At 37.5% G+C, this 23812-nt stretch overlaps 1 protein-coding gene across 2 annotated transcripts in view; it reads right to left on the bottom strand.

Moving 5' to 3' along the window:
* Positions 1-6480: 6480 nt before the first annotated feature.
* Positions 6481-23812, bottom strand: part of SH3YL1 (SH3 and SYLF domain containing 1) — a 47852-nt gene continuing 30520 nt past the window's right edge. For both annotated transcript variants that reach the window (XM_041477422.1, XM_041477421.1), the window contains exon 10: positions 6481-7071. In XM_041477422.1, the coding sequence (XP_041333356.1) occupies positions 6872-7071 (200 nt within the window). In that variant the 3' untranslated portion in view covers positions 6481-6871. The remainder of the gene's footprint in view (positions 7072-23812) is intronic.

The raw sequence follows: 23812 nt of genomic DNA, 5'->3' as shown, positions 1-23812 counted from the left end.
AAAATTACTTGATTAGCATTTGCAGTTGGAAAATAAAATTAAAATGTCTGAAAGCAGAAAAGGCACTGCAATATTGTGAAAACAGAATGTCCAGAAACTCAGAAGTCTAAAAATGTTTGTTGTGAGACCATATATCTGGTTTGACAGAACAACAATTTTCATTTACAGGAATGATGTGAGAACTTTGGCTGCTAAAGCCAGGTAAATAGCCTTTTTTTTTTTTTTTTTTCCCTCCCAAACTATCTGTGTGGTACTGTGGTTAGCATTACTCCGATCTCAGATGCTTAGAGGGAGGCCACAGTAGGGTTAGGTTTAATTGCCTTGGACACTGTCAAACACAGTCCTCAGGCATTCAGCAGGTCAGACACTAATTGGCCACACAAAGCACAGGAATAGCACAAGACTGGAGAAGGATACACAGGTGGAAAAGAAGGAAGGAGAAGAAACCCTTTGTTTCAGAACATTTTAAGCCATAAAATTACTTTAACTATGATTATTGCTTTTGTGAATGGCATAAATTGTATTCAGGTAGTCCATGAAAACACTTCATATAGCTAGAATACCCTTCGTGCTCGTGTTAGCACTGCAGACAGTCCTCAGGCTGGACAAGCACAGCAGCTCCTCAGCCTCCAGCGAGGCAGATCTTCCATGTGGCATTCGACTCCCCCAGGCCCTGCCCAGGCTGCTTGCTGTGCTTGTAAGAGACCCTCCTGCATAAAACAAATTCTGGAGCCAAAGGCTAGAAATGGGCATATGAGCAGGTTAGGAGTATTTGCCTCTTTCAGCATGTCAAATGGAATGTGAACCTTCGCAGGTAAAAGGCTCAAGAAACACTGGAGAGAACTCCAAAGTGGTGCTACCCGTAAGCTTTATAAAGGCAGGGGCAAAGGCTCATTTAGCAATGCAGATAGCAGAATTCCTCTGCAGCCTGCAATTATCAGAATTTTTATTCTTATTGTCAAAAAACAGATGCAGGTAAAGAATTACAGAATGGAAAGCAGATATAGAACATGTGGATATCAATCTAGCACAAGGATTACCAGGCATTAGTTTATACACTCCTGACATTTAAGGAACTATTTGCACTTAGTATTAGATGAAATTAACTAAAAATCTTTTCCAAAGAATGAAGCTTACAATTTCTTTTTATTTATTTTTCTTACATTAGTTATGGCATGGGAAAAGCCCAAGAGGCTTTCTTTGTAGTATTTCTAATTCAATTAAGAGCAAGAACCAATTAAAAAGTCAAATGGTTTCTCATGAACTTTTAGACTGAAGTGTTGCATAAATTTAGATTCCCAGTGAAAACTAATTTGATTTCAAAAATGTTCTGGCCAAGTATTTCAGAAATGGATGCTTATAGGTAGGATGCTGTGTCTGTTTTAAGGTAATACAGAAGAAAGATGTAACTTTCCAAAGTTCTCTGCATCTAAGTACCCTCAATAAATCAACATGAAAAGGTGATGTTTAGCTCCCTTCATATCAGACAATTCTTTTAAAGATAAATTGCAAACAACTTTTTTGTTTTTCTTATGAGCCTAGGCATGGGCTATGTATAGATTTGACAGAAATGTATGCAGAACAGATTCAAGTCTCTAAAACTGGATTTGATCTGTAAAAATCTGGCTTCAAAATTTAACACAGTTCCAAAATAACCACCCTGTGTGTGTGTGTGTGGGGTGGTATGGGTGTGGGTATGGGTGGGTGTGCGTACCGAAGGAGTGAAACAGAACACTTAATCAAGAAAGACCAGCCTGAGAAGTTTTTGTGAAAGGTTCAGTAAACAGGAGTGCTTGGCCTGATATGAGAAGGGAGATTGGGATTACATGTTTACTTGTTATGGAAGACCTGGAGATATTAGCCATGATGGAACTTTACACCTGCACATAACAGAAATATTTTTTGGTCTGCAATGGACTCCAAGAAAAAACCCACAACAAATGCAGGTGAAAAGTTTTCCAATTATACCTCTTATCAAAGAAACTTTTAAAATGATGAGTTAAAGCTAAAATATTACTAAAGGAACAGATTTTTTTTTTTTTAATGTAACACAACACTGAACACTGTCTATGGTTTTGGCCACATATTTAAAGTATCACAAACAAACATAAAGGGATAAAATTGTGTAAGCTGCCAAAGATATGTTAGGGATCATAGAATCACAGACTGGGTCAGGTTGGAAGGAACCACAGTGGGTCCTCTGTTCAGTCTGGTAAACAGCAGACTGAGGGGAGACCTCATTGCAGTCTACGACTTCCTTGTGAGGGGAAGAGGAGGGGCAGGCACTGATCTCTTCTCTGTGATCACCAGTGACAGGACCCAAGGGAATGGCCTGAAGTTGTGTCACAGGGGGTTTAGACTGGATATCAGGAAAAGTTTCTTCACCCAGAGGGTGTTTGGGCACTGGAACAGGGTCCCCAGGGAAATGTTCACAGCACCAAGCCTGACAGAGGTCAAGAAGCTTGAACAGATTTTGGACAGTGCTCTTGGGCACTCTTGGGGATGGTGCGGCACAGGGAAAGGAGTTGTACACGATGATCTTTGTGGGTCCCTTCCAACTAAACTGATTCTGTGATTCTGTGATCTGGCCCAAGTTCCCTACTCCAGCAGGGCCATCCTAGAGCATACTACACAGGATTCCACAGCCTCTCTGGAGAGGATCAGTCTGATCCAGTGTGCAGTCACCCCCACAGTAAAGAAGTTCTTCCTCATGTTCAGGTGGAACTTCCTCTGCATCAGTTTCTGCCTCTTGTCCTATTGCAGGAACCACTGACCAGAGCCTGGAAACATCCTCCCTTCAGGTACTGACAGACATGATGAGGTCCCCTCTCAGTCACCTCTTCTGGAGGCTGAAAGGCCCAGCTGCCCCAGCCTCTCCTCATAAGAGAGATGTTCCAGTCCCTAAATCATCTTTGTAGCCCTCCGTTGGACCCACTCCAGGTGCTCCACATCTCTCTTGTTCTGAGGAGCCCAGAACTGGACACAGCACTCCAGATGTGCCTCACCAGGGCTGAGCAGAAGGACAGGATCACCTCCTGTGACCTGCTGGCAAAGCTCTTCCCAATGCACCCCAGGATACCTCTGGCCTTCTTGGCCACAAGGACACACTGCTGGTTTGTGGGCAGCTTGTCCACCAGGTCCTTCTCCACGGAGCTGCTTCCCAGCAGATCAGACCCAGCCTGTGCTGGTGCCTGGGATTGTTCCTCCCCAGGTACAGGACCCTGCACTTGCCTTTGTTGAATTTCAGTTCTCTCCAACCCATCAAGGCCCTTCTGAAGGGCTGAAGGCCCTGCTGAAGGGCAGCCCTCTGGGGTTCCAGCCACTCCTCACAGGTTTGTGTTGTCAGTGATTTTGCTGAGAATGCATCTGCCCCTTCATCCAAGTCAGTAACAAATACGTTTTGGTAAATAAAAAATTCTGAGCTCAGTACTGAAGCCTGGGGGACACCACTAGTGACAGGCCTCCAACTATACCCCATGCCATTCATTACAACCCTTTGGGATCTGCTGTTTAGCCAGTTCTCAATAAACTGAAAAACATTTTCAAATTAATTTTTTAAATTTCTGAAACCATAAATACTATTTTAGATAGTTAATTAAAGTGGATACATTAATTAAAATGGATGTGGAAGAAAGATCTTTTGACAATAGTTGCACACAGTTCTTGTGCTGAACACAAAACACACAGATCTCACTATGACCCTTCAGGAATCACCTTGCTCAAAATAAAGCCCATGAGGACTGACAGGAATCTGAGCTGCCATATATAAATAAAATCACAAAACAAATATGGAAAGTACCTGTATTGTATGTATAGAAATTACTGTTTTCTGATTAACTGTTTCAACAATAAAAATAGTTTTAAATCCTGAAGGTAACTGCTTATAAAACTGTTTATTGAACCTGCTCCATACACAGCAGAAGTCCTTCCCCTGTAATCTCTACCTTTTACAAAGTATCCCCTTGAGGGAATCCCATGGCTCCATAACTCATTTTTTCTCTTCCAATACAGATTCCCACTGATTTGGTGCTGCAGACATCTATCTTCCCAACCCCCACTAACAGCTGGATACCAGGCACCTCATAACTCATTATATACATTGTGCCAGAGGCACCATCTTCCTCACTATCTTTCTTCTGGATCTGATCAGGCATCCTGTAGCAAAGGAACACAGACATGGATTTTCATTGATGGAAACCCCTCTCACTAGAGCATGTGTCTCATGGGTGACTCTGTATATTTCTAGGTTTTTGTTCCCAGACCTGCTGCAGAGAACCTGAGATACAACCACTGTTCCTTACAGAGCTCTTAGTTTGCAGAAATGTGCAGGCGACCTTTTACTGTAGAGTGTTTTTACTGCAAAAGTACTTTTGGAATTAGCCTAAGCCCACTGATGTGAACTGATCCAGCCTGTGTCAATGACATTTGGAATCAGGCAGTAGAGTTCTGTAGTGCTTCAAGGTCTGTTTTTGACAATCAGTGACTTTCTTTGCATTGGGGTAATTTGCTGAATCTTCTCTTTCCTATTTTACATTTAAATGAAGTAAGACACATTCCAGTCATAAGATATCCTTTCCATTTAATATTTCCCCTTCAAAATGCAGCTTGGATTTAGTAATTAATCAGTGATATCCTGCAGAGTCTACAGACTATCATGAACACTGAGATTAGACAATCCTCATTTTTCCCCAAACTCAGCTAAAACAATCCAAGAAACTGAATTTACATAAACAATAGAGAGATTTTGCTGTGCAAGTTCATAAATTCTGACAGTTTCATGAAAGAAGACACTTGAGATGAGTTAAGAAGCTTTAACAACTCTACATAAAGGCAAGTACACTGGCTGAAAAAGCAGCCAGCATTCTGGAAATGACTAATGAAGTATTACATCAAAATTCTGCTAGTGGATGCTTCAGCTTATACTGTAAAACTAAAGCCCAGCAACAGGATATCATAAATGCAGGAATTATTCTTTGTGAATATGTGACAATATCTAGCTTCTGGGACTATCACACTATTATAAATCCTGTTCACTGAGTCCTGATGGCGGCTTATTTGGTATTTTCTGGCTTAAGAAGGAATAGATACAGTCTGTCAAAGATAGGTAAGCACAGAACCTGCTTTCTCAGCTGAAATTGGCAGATGCTACAACAGTCCTTCTAAAGGCATATATTGGCAGCATATATTTCCACTGAAGCTACATGACGTTGTACAAGTCTTTCCCACTATCTGGAAAATATTTACTAAGAAAACACAGGCAAGCAGTATGGATCTATTTGGTGGTGGTATCTATTTGAGGACAGATTTCTGTCCAAATTATGAAGAAAAGCATGTAAAGGATTTTCATGGGAAGGTTGGAAACGCATTTGATTTTGGTTTCAGTCTATTCTGTGTCATTTTGAGTTTGTTTATCAAAACGTATTTTGGCCCAGTCTGAAAGAAATCCAGAAACTTTTGCCAATGAGTAGAAATAAATAATGCAAAGTCTTCATCTACACTAGGCTTAGCCTTACCGTTCTGATGGGATACCTTAAAGCTAAAGATTACCTGAGAGGTTAGTGGATCATAATAGAGCAACTATAACTTGGTTGCTGGAAAGATCACACATACTAAATTTCTGGTTCTCATAGAAGAAACAAGGACATTTTCAAGTGGGGAAAAGCAGATGGAGCATAATTATCATCTTGGCATTAACTCCAAGTAAGAGGCAAATCCAGCAGATCCAGCATTGAGAAGGGAACTAAACTAGTTCTAAAAAACTCAAAGCCTCATTCTCATCTTTGCTCTGATTTGTCACATCAACTTTAAAGGCAGCATCTCTATCTTAAAAATTTACAAATTTACAAGTTGATTTACAAATGTACTCAAAACAAAGTTGAAATCTCATAATCATACTATGTCATATTATTATGACATAATAAATAATTATACATTACTATCACATCTATCCTACAGAAATATTTTCCCTATCTTATTATTATAAATATACTCTATTTACTCTGTACTTTACTTTATGTTGTTCTTTTCTTAAAGATTAGACATTCAAAAAGTTTTAAATTGGAAGAAGCAGGAAGAATTGAAGCTCACTCGTGAACCAGAAATTTCTCTATCTTGTGGAGAGAGAGAGATCCGTGGAACAAGTTCCTACAGCAATCAAGGATAAGACTATATGTTTTCTGAGGGACTCTTCATGCATTTTTCTAAACAAACTTTCAGAAGTGCTTAAATTCTTCAAAGGTGAGGGCAAGCTATCAGAGAAGCTGAACTGCTTAACTATCACAGAGTTGTTTTCAAACAAAAGGTCTTTGTGTGCCTAACAATAAGAAAAGTTGCAGACCAGACATAAAGTAGTTACTAAAAAAACTGCAATATCTAGAGTGATTTTTAAAACCAAGTAGGAAGGTGCTTTTAACTGCCATACCTGTGGAAAAACATCTGTATTTATTAAGCAAAGAACTCAGACATGGTTTGAAGCAAATTTAAGAGCATTTATTAAGGAAAGAGACCATAAATTACAATTTGAGAGAAATCAACTTTTTTTTTTTTTTCAGCATATCTAATTTTTAACTGTTTCCAGTATTTCCCTCATGTAAAAAATTAATCCATATAGCAAGACCGAATTGAAATGATACATAAATTGGATTACTTTTTGGGGCAACTTGCTTAAAAATAAAACTCTCATAAACTGACTATCACCTACTGTTTACTTAAGAAATAAATGTAGGGGAAAGTTATGGTCATACAAAGCATTTAATCTTTTTTTTGTTAGAATAGTATTGATCTAAAATCTCATTTTAATAAAATCTGAAAAGTTAAAATATATTTTTCAGTGTAAATATATTACTGCCTCAACATTTTACTCTGTATAAATTTAGTTGTTACTTATGGCAACATAATTGGCTGGAAAGATGCCAGTTTTTCCTCCTATGCTTCCTTCCCACCAATCAAACTGGGAATTCGTTTTAGTTGTCACTGTGATTCTGTCTCCAGCTTTGAAAGTCAAGTCACCTGGCTGTTGTCCTTCAAATGAATAAAGTGCTGTCACTTCAACTGGATCACTCCGAGAGTTATCTGAAATGAAAGAAATTAAATTAAAAGGAAATTACTAAAAGGAAATTACTACTGTCAGCACACACACTAAGTTCTTAAATAGTATATTCTTAAACAACAGTAGAAAAGGGTGACAAACACACTAAAATAATCTATATGGACATATAAACCACTGATGAAAAATCCCCTCCGATTCCACTATAATCTTAGGTAAGTGAAATTTGAATTCCAGCCTATTAGTGCAGTCTATTTAATAAAATAATACTCTATACAAAGTGAAGATGAGCCATTTTTCTATAAGCCTCATATGGACAGAAACAGTGGGAACAAAGGTGGTGTGTTGAGGAAAGCACAAATGTTTCCTGAATGGCTGCTATCAGAGCCACTGCTCAGGTTTGAGTTTTGGTTTGTGTTCTCTGTGATAGCTTCTTCATGGAAACTGCAAAACTCAAAGGAGAAATTGATTTTTTAATCAACACTCAGGATATAGGATGGCAAAATACAAAATATCCATAGCACTTCCCTTCTTGTTCCACAGGTTTTGCAGTGCCTGGGATTTTGGTGTATCTCTGACGTAAAACAGAACACACAAAGTGTGCCAGTGGAAAGAACTGATTATGGTTTGATGTACTGGAAGTGACTTGGTTTGTATAGGGGTGTTTTCGACCACCTATACAAATGGCTTTTATTCTCTTTGCACCAGTCTCTTACATAACTCTTTCAGTCCTCAGCTGGGGTTGGAATCATGCCATGAGGCTTCTAAACTAATTTTAAAACTATCAAAATCTTGGATACTGTTATCCACCCTCCATTCCTGTAGAAAATTTTTAGCTAATCTTTATTATTTAGCCAATGCTTATTGCCACTGAACTTTAAATTTTAGTATCTTCAATTTAACAATAATTATGTCTTTTCTCAATTCCTTTAACTGTCTGAGCTATAGGAGGTAGTTGCTTTAGATTAATGTTGATTCAGAAAACACTTAAATCTTTCACATGAGTGAATCTAAAAGTGAAAAATGGAAGGTGTAATGGAAGATTAGTTAAGAGGAAGTAATGTTTACACAGTCAGGTAGAGAGATTTCAGGGTGTATTGCTCATATGGACATGATGGCTGCAAAAATGCTCAAGCACGCCAGATTAAAGGCTTTCAGAATTAGCTGCACCTTCTTGCTGGCAAAACTGTTGCAAAAGGGGAAACCCAACCTCTCACTAGTTTACACATGGCAAGCAGAGAGCTAGAAGGTGTGGTGAGAGAAGCACTGATACAACTTTTTGTTGTTTTTTTGCAGTCTGTCTTCAGCAACTGATAGCCACAGATTTTTTTTCTTCTGGTTGCTTTTATCATTTCAAAAGGAAGAGGAAAAATTTTTTCGCCTAAGGCTCACAAACACAAACTGTAGCCAAAGAGGACAGAGAAGAACAATGGACCACAAATGTATGCATAAAGAGCACAGGGTTTTTCCCCCATCTGTCAATATATATGTTCATTCTATAGGTGAGTGCTTTCTCTACATGATCTGCACTTTTAGCAATCACCAAAGACTAACACAAAATTATTTGGCCATGAGCTGGGAGAGATTTGATTGCAGAGAAGTCAAATGCCATCTTTCTTGATCACAAAGTATCTCTCTCCTGATATCTATAGTCATGATCTAAAGTTATACAACACTATTTATTTTACTGTGAAAATAAAACCAAATTTATTGGGTCCATATCTCCACCAGTTATTCCTACCAAAAAGGCAGACTGCAGCTTTTAAATAGCTCTTTTACTGTCACATCTGAAACCCCAACAGACTGAATATTCAGCAATGACACCATTTTCCTCTGGGAATTCAAGCATTTGATGCAGTTGGCATGATATGATGTGCTCTCATGTACAGTGTAGTTTGAAGCTAGATGTTTTGATTGAGGAAATCATAGAAAAAGTATGCAGTAAAACATCAACTTTTTATTCCTAGCACTAACTGAAGAATAGTCAGAAAATACTGTGGCCCAGGACACTCTAGGTGCTATGGCATGGAAACAGTTATGACTCAGTTCCATATCAAAAGGAAGAAGGGGTGTATTTTACCCTTGTGCCGCCTTCAGGCAGCACATATGTGTCAAGTGCATTTATATGTTACAGTGAAGGCAAAAAAATTCCTATGCTTTGAGTTCTTAAACCTATGTGTTTCTATCATGTAAATGAATAATCACTCAAAGAGAATTGGAGTTACTATATATTTAAAACTGCCCAAAATATATATGGAAAAAGTAGATATTTGACAGAGAAAAATAAAAGACTGAAAGTGCTAAGAGTGAGGTGAGAGCTTATTTTCATTACACTCAGAAAAGAGCTGTCAAGACCACTATGATATACTAGACTCACAGCAATGGTAACTAATAGTTACCACCTCCATGGCTGAACCTGCATTAAGACTATGATTCCTCTTAAACAAACTGCTGAGTAGTCTGAAATTGGCTCTGTAAAAGTAGAAGGAATAATGAAAGGAAACACGACACAAATTAGAGCTTGAAAAGGTGGAAAAAACATCCATATGTGAGATATCAAAAGGTAGGAGTGTATTCAATGCACCACAACGATGCCTCCAATTATTGTTTGCTCTGTCATATTTTAAAAATTGTTTTATGTGTTTCTCTTCTCATTTTTTGTCCCTACACATGTGCATCTTTCCAAACACAGAGAAAACTCAAAGCACTACAGCTGAATATGAACACTTAGTTCTGTGTCCTTACCCATTAGCCACCTGCTATCATTTAAAAGCATTTTTCAGCTTTATTCCTGTCAGCTCTTTCATAGACATTTCTACTTAATTTTCCCTAGCAGCCTTTTCCCATACTATAGTTTTGTTTCACTTTATTTCTCATAAAGATTCCAATTCTGTAGTTTTGTAGCACAATGCAGACAGCATCCCATGCTTCATATTTATATGGACCATCCTAACAATAAGGTACCTTAAATGAATGCACTGTGACAAAATCTACCACACAGTAAGGAGGTTCTGTGTTCTCATTTCCCAATTTCATAGAAGGGTTTCACATAGAAGGGTTTTAAATAAAATAGTTATATTCCACATGAAGTTCACTGAATGCATAGACAGAAACTACATTTGCAGCTCACACAAGATGGTGCTGCAGTGCTACATACAGCATATGATACTAAGATCATTGAGATTCATGAGTATGCACACTGCAAGAAAAACAAACTACATTGTGGAAAATCCTTATTTGTTATTGCTATTTGAATACACACTTCCACAAACACAGTGGTCAAACAGAAATATACAAATTTTGGTTGAAGGCAAATTAGTACAGTAGCCAGCATATATATTCAATACTCCAGCATACACAGGTATGGCATGTGTTTGATGACAAACTTCTCTGACCACAATATCCTTCCATTTTATTTATCTTTACATACCATAATGATTTGAAGATTTTGTGAAGGACCACTGCTACGGATAAAAGACTTGGTGGGGTATAAACTAGAGTGAATTTACGGCCCCTTGGTGCGCTACATTACAGCCCCAGAGTGAATCTAAGAGCAATAAAAGTATTTTTGATTATGGCACATTTATTGCATAATAAAAGCATTTCCTATGAAGTTGCTGTAGAACAGATACATTGTCCACTCTTCTGTGACTCAGTTAAGAGTGCCAGTTTTTGACTATGAGGCCAGCTGGCACAGACTGGCCACAAACCTAGCAGTAAACACTGACCAGAGAGACGAGCCACATGCAAACTGCCTACGGGTTCCTATACTGGAGTAACAACTAAACCACATCTTGGAATTATTTGAGAAAGTGCAAGGTGAGAATAATGCCAAGGCATTTTCTAACAAAACAACCACATAAGTAAATGAGTAACAGTGCTTGGGCCCATGCCTTCACATTGTTTAATTTACTAGTAGATATAGTAGCCACTAGTTTCACTATCTAATGTGAGCTTATAAAATATTAGTAAAGCCATAGGCTGTTTATAAGACTGGTTTTTAGAGAAGAACTGGCATTTGTAATAATTTTGGCTTGAGCTTATGATACTTTCAAAACTCAGCTCTAAGTTGGAACACAGTTCAGCTGTGGGCCCCAAATTTAATTTTACTGGCATAGATGCATATATCCCCCAGCCATCAGCCTGATGCTGAATATCTTGCAGAAGATGTGCTGCTTTTGGCATGGACACAGCAATAAAACTGAAATAAGTTTCATGTACTTGAGGTTAGTGGTGAGATTGCTAAACATCCACTTTGCAAATTTCGTTAATTGTGAGTAATTTGAGAGTAATTTGTCAGTAATTTCACTCTCTGCCCCCTCAGTGGGATGTGAAAGAGAACTGGAGGGCTAAAAGTAAGAAAACTCATGGACTCATGGGTTGAGATAAGAACATCAAAATAACTTAAATAAAATAATATTTTTAATTAAAATGTAAGGAAAAGGAAATTAACAAGAAGAGAGAGAAGCAAAACCCAAGAAAAGCAAGTGACGCAAATGAACAGCAATTGCTCACCACTAACCAAATTATGCTCAGCCTGTTCTCAAGCAGTGGCCCCCTAGGCAGCTTTCTCCCAGGTTTATAGTCTGAGTATGACTCTGTGGGATATCCCTTTACCCAGTTGGGGTCAGCTGTCCAAGCTGTAATAGAATTCTTATTGCTTAAATGGAGATCTAGAAAACTAAGCAACCACATGGACCCTGTTTGTGCAGAAGATAAAACCAACAAACAGACCAAATGATGGAAAACAACTAAGATTAGGCAGATGCAAAAATCCGTGCTTTTTGTAAACAAACATATCAAGTATCAGAAAGGCTTCGTATACTAGTACACTGTTCAGAGGCATTGAAAGGATCAGGTATTGCTCATAGGTTTAGTACGAGACATGCAACTACAAACAGTGAACAGACAAATATTAGTTCTTTACCCATTATGGGCTTTTGCTTGGAAAGGGTTAGTACTGAGTTTATAATCAGAGTTAAGGAAAGAATCCAAAGTAGGATAAAGAACTACATCAATCACTGGGCCCATTGCAAATCTGAGTAAAAAACGATAGTTGGTGCCATTAATAATGAGGACTTAACAGGAAATTTTAATGTCAGCCTTGGAAAATGGTCTGGACAACACCACCTGCTAAGATACCACTGTGAGTGTAAATACTGTGTGTATACATTTATTGGTTACACTAAAATGCCTGAAGGATGTTTGCTGCAAATTATCATGTTAAAAAGGATGACTATTATCAGGCCCCAACCAAACATGTTAAAGTGAAAGACAACCATTAGCTTAATTCAACAGCTACAGATGAGCCTGTGCAAAGAAGGCAAACTGTATCCTAAGCTGCATTAGGCAAAGTATTGACAACAGATCAAGGGAGGTGATCTGCTTTACTCAGCACTGGCGTGGCCACACCTGGAGTGCAGTCCAGTTCTGAGCTTCTCAGTACAAGAGAAACATGGACATGCAGGAGACAATTCAGCAAAGGGCCATATGGAAGCTGCCATTGCAGCATCTCTCCTCTGCAGAAAGGCTGAGAGAGCCTAGGGAAGAAAAGGCTTATCAGTGTCTATAGATATCTGAAGGGACAGTAAAAACAGGGTGGAGCCAGGCTCTTGCCAGTGATGCCCAGCGACATGGGCAATGGGCACGTAGTCAGCACACAGGAAGTGCTGACTGAACATCAGGAAACACTTTTTTACCCTAAGGGTAACTGAATAGGTTTTCCAGAGAGGTGATGGAGTTTTCATTCAAAAGATATGGACCTGATCCTGCTTGAGCAAGGGGGTTGGACCAGATCATATCTAGAGGCCTCATCCATTCTGCAGTTTGGTGAAAAACTTCAAAGAGACTTTTGAAATAAAGTTACCTGAAAGAATAAAAGCAGCATGAAAATTTGTGATTGTAGGGAGTTTGGACTGGAACAGCTGTAATCAAAACCCAATTTGATACTAATGGAACTCACACTGTCAGCATCATCTGCTGGTCAGGCCAGATAGAGCAGACTTCTTACCAGACACTGACTAGCCAGTATCCAGCTAGGGGAGTGCCAGCATGGAGCACACCTAGTAAGGACCCCCATCTCTCTGAGAATGTGACCTCCCAGCAGGGCCTTCTTGTCAACATATGAATCAGTGTGTTGCAAAGAGCTGCACTGGCACACAAACGAATCAGTTTAGCCTAGGACTGACAGAGCAACTCTTAGATCAGAGTTTAGTAAAATAAAGGGCTGAAGAGAAAGATTCATTGGTGGATGAGCAATATGAGAAACAAGATGAGGTAGTAAATGACAAGAGTAAGTATTATCTTACAGGTATGTCAGCATTTGTTGTGTTGCTCAACTGACAGAGCTAGATGTAAAAAAACTAAAGGTAACACTGGCTCCATGCAGGACAAGTGAAGGACAGAAAGGAGAAAAAGTTATCTTATGGATTATTCTGAGCCATTTGAGTTACTGCATTACAATCAAAGCCAGCTTTAAGGGAAGAACTAAACTCATAGTATGGAATCCAGAAAGTAACAGTAATTCAGATTCTGCACTCACTGTTTCGAGAGGTCTTACAGTCCCTTTCTCCTTTACAATGCCTTCAATAAACCTTGAAATGAAGGGTGGATCTGTCAGGGAGTGCTTTTGGGTCTGTTTGAGCTCAACAAGCCTCAAGGTTTATTGAATTTTATTTCAGGTAGGATTTGTGTAGGGACTACAAAACCCAGAGAGATGCATTTTATGCTGGATGCAGCATATCATGCGTTAGAATATGAAATGCAAGGGATTGGCAAAGGAAATGACATGCAATAAATTTTGAAGGCATCAGGGTAACTACTAATGACAAGGATAGCTTTCTGAAGGAGTGTTAGGGCTCATGATAGGAGAAACTAAAAATGTAAATTTCTGACTTGAGAAATGCAGTATTGGGCCCTGATGATGACTAAAGGCAGGCAGAGAAATGGTTAAAGTTCAACTTTGAAGTAGGTAGGTGAACCACTAAGTTAAATCTGTGATACTAACAAGACTGAGATGCAAGCTAGATCTGTCAGGGGGTGCTTTAGGTTCTGTCTGGGTTCAAAGACATACTTAACATGAGAGTCAGTGGGAGGATGTAAAAGATGGACAAAATGATAGGGCAGGAAATTAACTTTGAAGCAAGAACTGAATCTAGATGAGAGTAAAGAAATATTGAATTTGCAAAGGTCAGAGAGAAGGATGTTCCAACAATTGAATTATAACAGGACAAAAGCATGGACAAAAGTGGAGACAGAAAGAAAAGGCTGCATCTTTAAAGTGGTACCTAGAGAACATCTATAAGTGTCTTTGCTCCTATAGCGAAAGTGAGAACTTCTAAAGAAATTCAAGTTGAAGAACACATGAGCTCTGCAGTGATCACCAAGACGAAGTTTAAGATTCTAGTTGACAATTTTTATCTTGAATTCTTAATTAGTTAACAAAAGAATATCTGAGTAAAGGAGAAATACAAATAGTTCTTTGCAGAAAATATTATCTAGCAAATTAAAAGCAACAAAGAACAGCTAGCTGGGAAAACTTAGGAGAAAAATAGAAGGCTGAATAAGAAAGACTTCTCAGTGAGACACCCCAAATATAAATGTAAAGGTGATTACAGACATAGCCCAGCAATAGAATTCAGGGATTTCAAGTATTACCAAAGAAAACAGAGGATGAATATTAATGTAACAGGTTACACACAGAAGGATGGAATGCATTTCTAATATGTGGTTGTACACAAGTCAGCAGAGACGTGGAAGTAGCAGTTACATTTTTGTCAGTGAATGGCTCCTTTCCATGTTATTGAACTTGACATCTCCAAATCAGAGTCCAGGTTCCAGTGCCCAATCACACAGGCATCATTGATGCTGATAAATTAGCAAAGACTAATTTATCAGCATAGATAGAGCCAATGGCTTGAACAGGGAGCAAGAGAAACTCTTTTAAAGAGGTAAAGCACAGTACCGAAGAAGTCAAAAACAAGAAAAAAGATTAGATAACAGCAATATGATCAGACTTGGACTTCATAAGATGAAGGATGAGAAGATAATACTGCAAAGAGATATTGTGAGCTGGAGGGTTAAAAAGAAGCAACTAGATGGGATAGATACCTGGAACACAGAGAGAGAGAAAGATAGAGAGAGAGGGAGAGAGAGAGAGTGTGGAGATAGGACAATGAGAATCCTCTGCACCTGTGAGAGCTCTCAAGTTTAGAGAAGATATGAACTGAGAATGAGTGAAACCATCATATCTGCATCACTATCCTCCTGAAGGATAAACAGTATGAACTGGTAAAAGGGGACAGATGCTGGCTAGGACCTGAAGCATGGTCTAGTAATGCAAGGCCTCCATATAGGAGAGACAGCAGCTCATAACTAAATGAAGCACATTCTCTGAGACCTAGGTCAGAGTCTAGTATGTTGCCAGACAATAAACTGCCTTTTTTTGCCACTTCTCTTTTTACCCCATTAGTCGTCTGGGAAGGTTATTTCACAGCTGTATTCCCCTTATTCTCCTGGTTACTAAGATAACTTTCTTAATGTCTAGCTCCAAGTAATCCAGTACTGGGATACTTTTTTTTCCCTTTTTGTTCAACATTAACCTTTGGGTGAAATCTTTCTTGACAATTATATGCTTGACTTATGTTTTTATAGTCAAAACCCATTTTTTCACACCTTCAGACTGTTACACTAAAAATAAGATAGCTACCACATCTGAGGGACTCCTTACTCCACTCATTCACTCATTGAACATCTTCTCCACATCTGTTCAGATTAACCTATTTTTTCTTGCAATTGAATAAAAAGAATATTATCATTAGGTAAAAGGCCTGTAGTAACTGACTTTTCACATTACCATTACACAAAGAATTGTTAAAATGGATGGGTGAAGGAACGGAATGAACAGAGAACTTACTTTGTGGTTTATATATGAATGTGAAAATTGTAATTAAAAAAAATGCTTGATGAATCTGCACATGAGACTGTCAGAACAGTTTTTTTCTAATGAGGATATAACCATGAATGAAGAAATCAGCAAATGAAAAATGGAAGGGAAAGGAGAGCAGAGAACACTGGAGGAACTGGAAGCCACAGAAAGGTGAAATACAAGAACAGGAGAAGCATTAGTAACGTAGCAGAGCCACTCTTGTAGCTGAAGGCTGAGCTAAGAGTAAAATATGTGATAAAGCTAGACAACACAGAGTTAAGGAATCAAATCCATCGAGAAGAATCTTAATGAAGTTACAGAAACTAATAACAAAGATCAAGAAATTAAGGGAATGTGTACATAATTTAAAGAAACTTAAATATATATATATATATTTTAAAAATTAATTAATGTATTCCATATCCCAGAACTCTAAATCCAGAGTCAAACTAGAATTCAACATAATACAGTATTGAATACAGATAATACTCACTAGTTTGACAATCATCAATCCAACAAAAAATTATTGGTTCCATAAACTGCTTTAATATTAGTGGGTTTTCAAAGGAGAGAAGTCTATTCGTACAATAATGGAACTTATTTTAAGGTTACAAAAAGGAAAAAAAAAAAAAAACCAAGCCAAAATAAGCTGCTAGCAAACAGAAGACTAGAGGGATGAAAAGTTAAGAGGGAAGATAAAGATGTCTTTGTGATCAGTGCCTTTATCTGTTCCCTGACCATAAGAAATACTAGAACATGAAATAAGTGGTGCAGCTGATTTAAAGAGACTAAGGAAACCACCATAAAACTGACCTGTCGATATTAATTTAGAAAATACTTAAGAATAGCATTAATCAGGTTGAAGTCAAAGCATTAATTATGTACCAGACCAGTGACATAGAGAGACAAATTGGACAGCACGTTGTCTGATCCAACGCTAATTCTGTGTCACTCTTTTCACCAAAGAATCAAGAAGCTGAAACTACAAAGCCTCAGTGATACAGTACCTTTTTCAAGAACGAGATAAATCCAACATCCTGGCTGCATATGATCAGTCATACTGGGGAGTATCTATCTTTTACTATATCTCAACTTACCCCCTTGATTTTCTTTATGTTTGAAGTCTATTTCTGAAGTACTATGTAGAAGAGCAGCTAAGAGATTTGATTTCTTAGGTGAATTGCATCAGGGACAGTTAAAGAAACATTGGAAAGGAACTGAGAAGGAGGAGTGGCAGAAAAATGCAAGGCTTAGTGCCGAGATTTTGAGGAAACCACTAATTATTCTAACATACCTGTTTCGTGAAAGCTGTTCAGTCCTTTAATGCTAAGGATCTCACACCTTATCTCACTATTACATTTTGTAATTGCTTTAAAAAAATTTAAAAACAGGAAAGAATACTAGTTTTAAATTCAAAATATGTTAATTATAGTAGTCTTGATCATAATAAATCTGATAAGTCGCACTCTGAGTTATAACAAAGAAAAAACTGAAGGTATTTTGTTGATATTCTAAAACCAATCTACATCTGTAGATAATCTGAAAGCAAAATTGTGTCAGTATCTGAAAGAATACATGTATGCAACTAAACTTGTCTCCTTAGAAACAAAGCAATGGAAACAATTTTATTAATGTTATAACAGTCAAAATTTTCACAGAATAACTCTGAAAACACTGAAAAAGATACTCTCATATGTAAAGAAATAAAGGTTAAAAAGTACAGAATTGTACATTTATTACTATACGTACATATAAAAAAATTAATCTCTTTTACAACTAATTTTTCCACTCCTTACTTTACAAAGCAATCAAAATGATGAAAACTGCAACTGAAAATAGTATTCTGTTATTTAAATAGAAACTACATAGGTTGAAATGGCTGTGACTACCATTTTGAATATCTTCTCAAATTTAAAAACCTCTTGCATATATTATGGAATAGTCCATTTTTATGAAAAAGGACTGGGTCATATACTTCCTGGAATGTAAACAAAGAAAGAAAAATTCCAAAGTCATGAAATAATTAAACAACACTACCTCAAAATGTCCCCTTTATGACCACATACAATGATGAGAACATGACAAAGGCAGTATCTCACTCCATATGACTTTTCGAAAACTGGCATCTTGGAGATTAAGACATCATTAAGTATAGTTCACTGAATACCTATACTTTTTGATATTTTATGGTGGAAGCAATTTAATGCAAATAATAGTCCTTGTTCTGATGATGCCTCAATTTCAAGACTTTACCATGTGTAAGTGGTTTCTAACAAATTTAGATAATGTCAGGTTTGGCTCAAAGTTGTAGCTCAGAGCCACAAAGGTGATGTTGAATTCACGTTCACAGCTAGGATGCACAAAAGTTAAGTCAAATTACTGCATTATCTAAGTTACAATATCATGATAAGCAGATATAAAACACATTACAATGTTATGATTCTCAGGCTATACCATTCACTATGTCTAAAGGCTTGAATAGGCCTAAAAGAGCAGCATCTTGGGAAAGTGGCAAATGATCTGTTTAAAAACTTATGAAGGAAATGAAGTAAGGAAAGTCAGAGAAAGCATGAAAGTAAGTGCCATATGAATTCCTACACAGAGAATAAGAGGTCAGTAAATGAAAAGATTTTATGGCTTTCTTCTATCATGACAAGACAAAACATAAGCCAGTGAGGAGTGGGGAAAATGGACTAAAGAAGAACCATATTGTAGTGTATTATACACTGCGACCCTGCAGAAATTAACTTTTCAACTCCTATATGGCAACAAAATATTATGCATTCTAATGGCTACTTAGAAAAAGTCTTCAAGCAACTCCCATTTAGAAAGAAAAATAGTAGCCTAACTGTATCCTAAATGCTAAAAGTCATGAAAATAATTTCAGTTCTGAATCACACCAGTATACAGATGAGCTCTTTTCTCTACCCAATGTGCTCATATTCATATTCTTAGCTCTCACCTCTCAGCTTTTAGCTTAAGAAAAAAGGGTTTCAGCTTCTAGAGCAGAACAGATGTATACTTTAATTTTAGTTGTTTTCGGACAAATAACAAATCAAGTGTTTGTTCAACCCAGCCTTACAAGTGAAATCTCAAATGTCCTATTCACATTAAACTACTAATTTCCTTAATGGCCTTTTTAATTTTGTTTTTTAAATGTAGACTCACCTCAAAAACCCTCTGCATACACAAAACAACAACCTCAGATCTCACTGAACAGATGTTTGGGAAGGCCTAAATATGCACAGTAGATTTGACATTTTACATCTACAGGTACTAATCGGCTATAATCAGATATATTCTGTACAGATACTTGAAGTATGTCATATGCCACCATTGATCCAAATAATCTCCAATAATGCTCATCTGATCAAAAGTCAGGAGACATGATATTCAGCAAATCACTCTCAGAACAAATAATATCTTGCTTGGCTGTTTCTTTGCCAATAATTCTGGCTTGTTTTGGGCAAGTAAACAAAATCACCTGTCTTTGTCTACTTTCTGAATAAAAGTGTCTTAAGACACTCAAGTATTTAAATTCAATACTAAAGCCTGCAAATAATCAGTTCTTCATGACTAAGAAAATGAGGGTGGACTTTTTGCATTAAGTGAGCTTCACTGTCACTGGGGTAAAACTACTCTTTAAATGCCCCACAAATGCCTATTTGTGCTCAGTTATACAAACTAGTCTGAGGAGGGGGTGAAGGCATAAGTTGCATTACCCTAGTCTACATGCACTTATGGACAAAGAATTGTTCTATACCTAGAACACCTGAAGGCTGTTTTGTTACAGCAGCTATAGATTTAAGGCAATTTCAAAATCAAAGAATGGCTTGGCTTGGAAGGGACCTGTAATCCAGATAAATGGCATCTGTAGTGCTTCCCTTGTCCACTCCATCGCAGTCACTCCATCATGGAAGTTGACTGTGTTGGGCAGGCAGGACTTGCCTCTGATGAAGTCGTGCTGGCTGTCTGAAATCACCCCCATGACTCCCTGTACTTTAGTATAGCTTGTAGGAGGATCTGTTCCATGACTTTCCCAGGCACAGAGGTGAAGCTTGACAGGTGTGTAGTTCCTGGGGCTCTCCTTTCCACCCTTTCTAAAGAGGTGTACAATGTTTTCCTATTTCCAGTAACCTAGAAAATGTATTCAAGGTACATTGACAATATCAAGGAAGGCCTGTATCATTCCAGGAACTACTCTCTTTAATATGTTTCAGTACTAAATGTACACCCAAGTTCTTGAAAGGAAAGCAAAACCAGATGTTAAGCCCTCTTGCACTTCCATGAGAGCTGCCTCAGCAAACCCTATTTTTTGATTTAGTTGCAGTACTAGATGTTATGTATTACTTTAACTGGGTACTTTGTCCAGGTTTCCAGTGTTACAAAGCCCTCCAGTTGATTTTCAGAATAATTTAATAACTACATTCTCCATTAACAAAGAAACGATGGCTGAAAAAAACTATTCAAGGCAAAGTTAGCCACAGAAGTTCCATATAAGGTACAAGACCCTCAATTTTGCAGCAAAGCCTCAACGGATAAAAAGTTCATCATCAGCTGCAAATCTGTATGCACAGAATGAAGATATTATACACACACTTTTGTAAGAGACTCACAAAACCCACGAGAAGACTTATGCATTTTTGACCTCCTCTATATAACCTAGAAATGGATAATTTCAAAGCAGATTACCAACTTCAGTTCCATATTACCAACTTCAGTTGTTACTGAACAGTGTCATGTCTAGCAAACAACACTGGTGATTGAAACAGATCTGACTATATTTAAAGTTTAAGTCACTGTGCAAATTTAGCTCATTCAGTCTGAAACGTATTTCGCTGGTTTTGAGTTTCTGGCCTACTGGGGAACATGCTGGCTCATCATCTTCATCTGCTGATGGAATGCTTTCTATCTTTGTTTCAGCACACTCAGCTTTTGCATTAAAGAAGTGCCTTTTTTGTTAAGCATCTGTGGATGTATTTGATATTTAGGATATAAAAAAAACCCTACCTCCTGCTTGCAAGAGCCAATTTCATAGCAGTACTTTTGCTGATTACTTTTTGGATTTTTTCTGACATTTCAAAAAACAATTAGATTTTCATTCAAAGTGAAAAGGTCAAATAAACCATATCAATATCAAGGGCTTCATTGTGCTCAACATGACATTAATGCAAATAATGCCTGTGCTGAAATCATACTGCAAAAGCTGAGATGCAATCTTAAGCATAGCCTTCATATTCTGAAAACCAAAGTACAGTGACAAGAACTGAGCTCTGTTTTATTCAGGTCAAACTGATGATTTAGGAATGACCTGGGACTCTTTTATGTTGACACGCTTCTCCATGTTTCCTCTACACATACCAAGTTAGCATCTCAATACACTATCTCTGCATTTTGATTCTCAAATCTCTGTACAGTCAGCTTCAAAATTTCTAACAAAGGTATTATTGGCACATAACCTGGTTCACTTGATAGAAGTCTTAGCTTTTACAAAGGTCTGGGGAACAATCTACAGCCTCTAGAAAAAACCTAAAAAGCAGTAAATGCAACAATTCTATAGAGTTTCTGCCAGTTTCTTAGGGTAATGCTTTGTGAAATACTGATTGAAATTTTTTAAATTTTTTTTTTCTTTGCATGGAGAAATACTTCTCTGCATCGGCTAAAAAAATGGTTAAAATAAAAAAATTATATGAGACAAAAAGTATCTCATATGGAAACATACTAACTACTGATACTGTACAAGGCCTCATTTGAAGGTCTGTTCACAATCCTTATCATCAATGTTTAAAACTGGTTGAGAAAATGGACCAAGAACAGAAAGCCTGTTTTCAAGGCAAAATCAAAACGAGTTTCGCAGAATAAAACAAATTAAAGATGTTACTACTACCATGAAAAGAAATCAGACAGAAAAGTAATTTTACTAGAGAACTAGAAAGCATGAGAAAAGAATAATTAATCTTGATAAGAAAAATATATCGATGAAAACGAGGAGCTTCAAGTCATTGTGAAAGATTCAGAAACTGCTTTCTGTAAAGAAAAGTGAGTATCTCCTGTTTTAATACAAAGTCTAGCACTTTCATGATAACATTTATATTATATGAACACCTGCAATATATAGAAACTCTTGTGAACTTTAGCTGTACTAAGGGACATAGGGGCTGATGAAATTGATGCTAGGATTTCTTCTTGCCACAATTACTAATTCTCATTGCTTTTATGTTCCTTCAGCAGCAGTACAGCCATTATTAATTCTATCTACACCACAGGCTTCATCAACTTATAATTTCAAAAGTTATTCAATCAATGCTGCCTTCCTTTGCCAAATGGTGACTCAAGCAATTGTACTTCCACTTACAGTATCCCATGGCACAATCCTGTAATCCTGTAAACCACAATCCTGTAAACCACAGTTTAAACTGGTAGGAGAAAGATAGATTGCCCCATTCATTACAGAACAGCTTCAGCAAGAGCTAGAAATGGCACAGAACCATAAACTAGAGCCAAATCTGATCAGTACAAACTTTGCAACCTGCAACATCCACCATCACATGGATGAAACATCTTGGACAGCCATTATCACCCATGGTGGGCTGATATTACACTTCCCAGCTAAGCACAACCAAATTTTGCAGAATACTCATTACATCAGCCTAGTCAGTTATGATAAAGTTCTTGAAATGAAAAAGCAAACAGTACCATAATTTTCAGTTGAAATTTAAGAGTGGTATTAACAGTACTCTTCATACATATGCTTTTAAGTCAAGTGAAATACTAGCTGTATAGATGCTCTTTAAAAAGAAAAAAAAAATAACAGTAATCACATTCCTTGGTTCAACCATGAGGAAATTCAGGCTTGCAATGGGATTCAACCACTGGCTCAAATTTGTCCAATGTACAAGATATGTGAAGGCAGATTTTTCCCTCAACAGTATCTCCAAACTTACTCTGCTATCTCAACATCAGATTCTGTCTCATCCTTCTGCAGTTGCTGACAAAAGGCAGAAATGTCAGGAGTAGAGAAGACACGGTCTAAACCTTATGGCAGAGACCAATACTTGAAATTGTGGACCAGAGGAAGTTTTCCCATTATATTTTTCCTTACAGAGGAGTTTTCTATTTTCCTATTTTTAATCTTCTTTTGACACCTTCCTTGCTACATAGCAAAGGAGCTGCTAAAAACACAAGCATGCACCACTGAGAGAAAAAGGGGGCAGAGGGGTGCAAGTCTCACTGTGTATGAAAAAATTAACACTTCCTTTCCACAAGAGTAGAGGTCACTTCTAGCTGAGCTTCTTCAAGAAAAAAAAACAACTGGAAAAAGAATATTTGAAGGTTACCTAATATGGCAAAAAAAAAAAATGTTAATGAGAAAGACAAACAAAATGAAGTATAACCAGAGAAGTTTCAATGCAAACCTTGCCAGACCTCTCCATGAAAAGGTAAGATGTTTCCAGAAACCTTGTCTTTTTGTACCATTTTTACACCATTTCTTGAACAGTTATTTGTCGTACTAGTTTAGCTTATATTAGTGTCTGGTTTATTTTTTTTTTTTCTTTTTTTCCATGGCCTCCTAATTCTTATTCAGGGACTGACAGTGTTTCCACAAAAGGTGAATGACGTTCCTGGTTCAATCAGCAATATCCAGCTGGCTGATCTGCATGATGTAATACTGAACTAGTACAGCCAAGGTAGATGCAGGGCCCCAGGTCCCTCCATGACAGAGAATATATCACATTCTGGGGAACTGTGGCATCTAATTTTACTGCTCATGGGAAAATACATTTGAAGTGGATGTTCCATCAGGGTGAAAAATAGTAATTTCCCAGAGAAAAGAAAACCTT

This window comes from Pyrgilauda ruficollis, unplaced genomic scaffold (genome assembly GCF_017590135.1).
Source record: "Pyrgilauda ruficollis isolate IOZ18807 unplaced genomic scaffold, ASM1759013v1 scaffold40, whole genome shotgun sequence".
Taxonomy (NCBI): Eukaryota; Metazoa; Chordata; class Aves; order Passeriformes; family Passeridae; genus Pyrgilauda; species Pyrgilauda ruficollis.
Note: the sequence above shows the minus strand (reverse complement) of the source record. Positions and strands in the feature narration are given on the sequence as shown.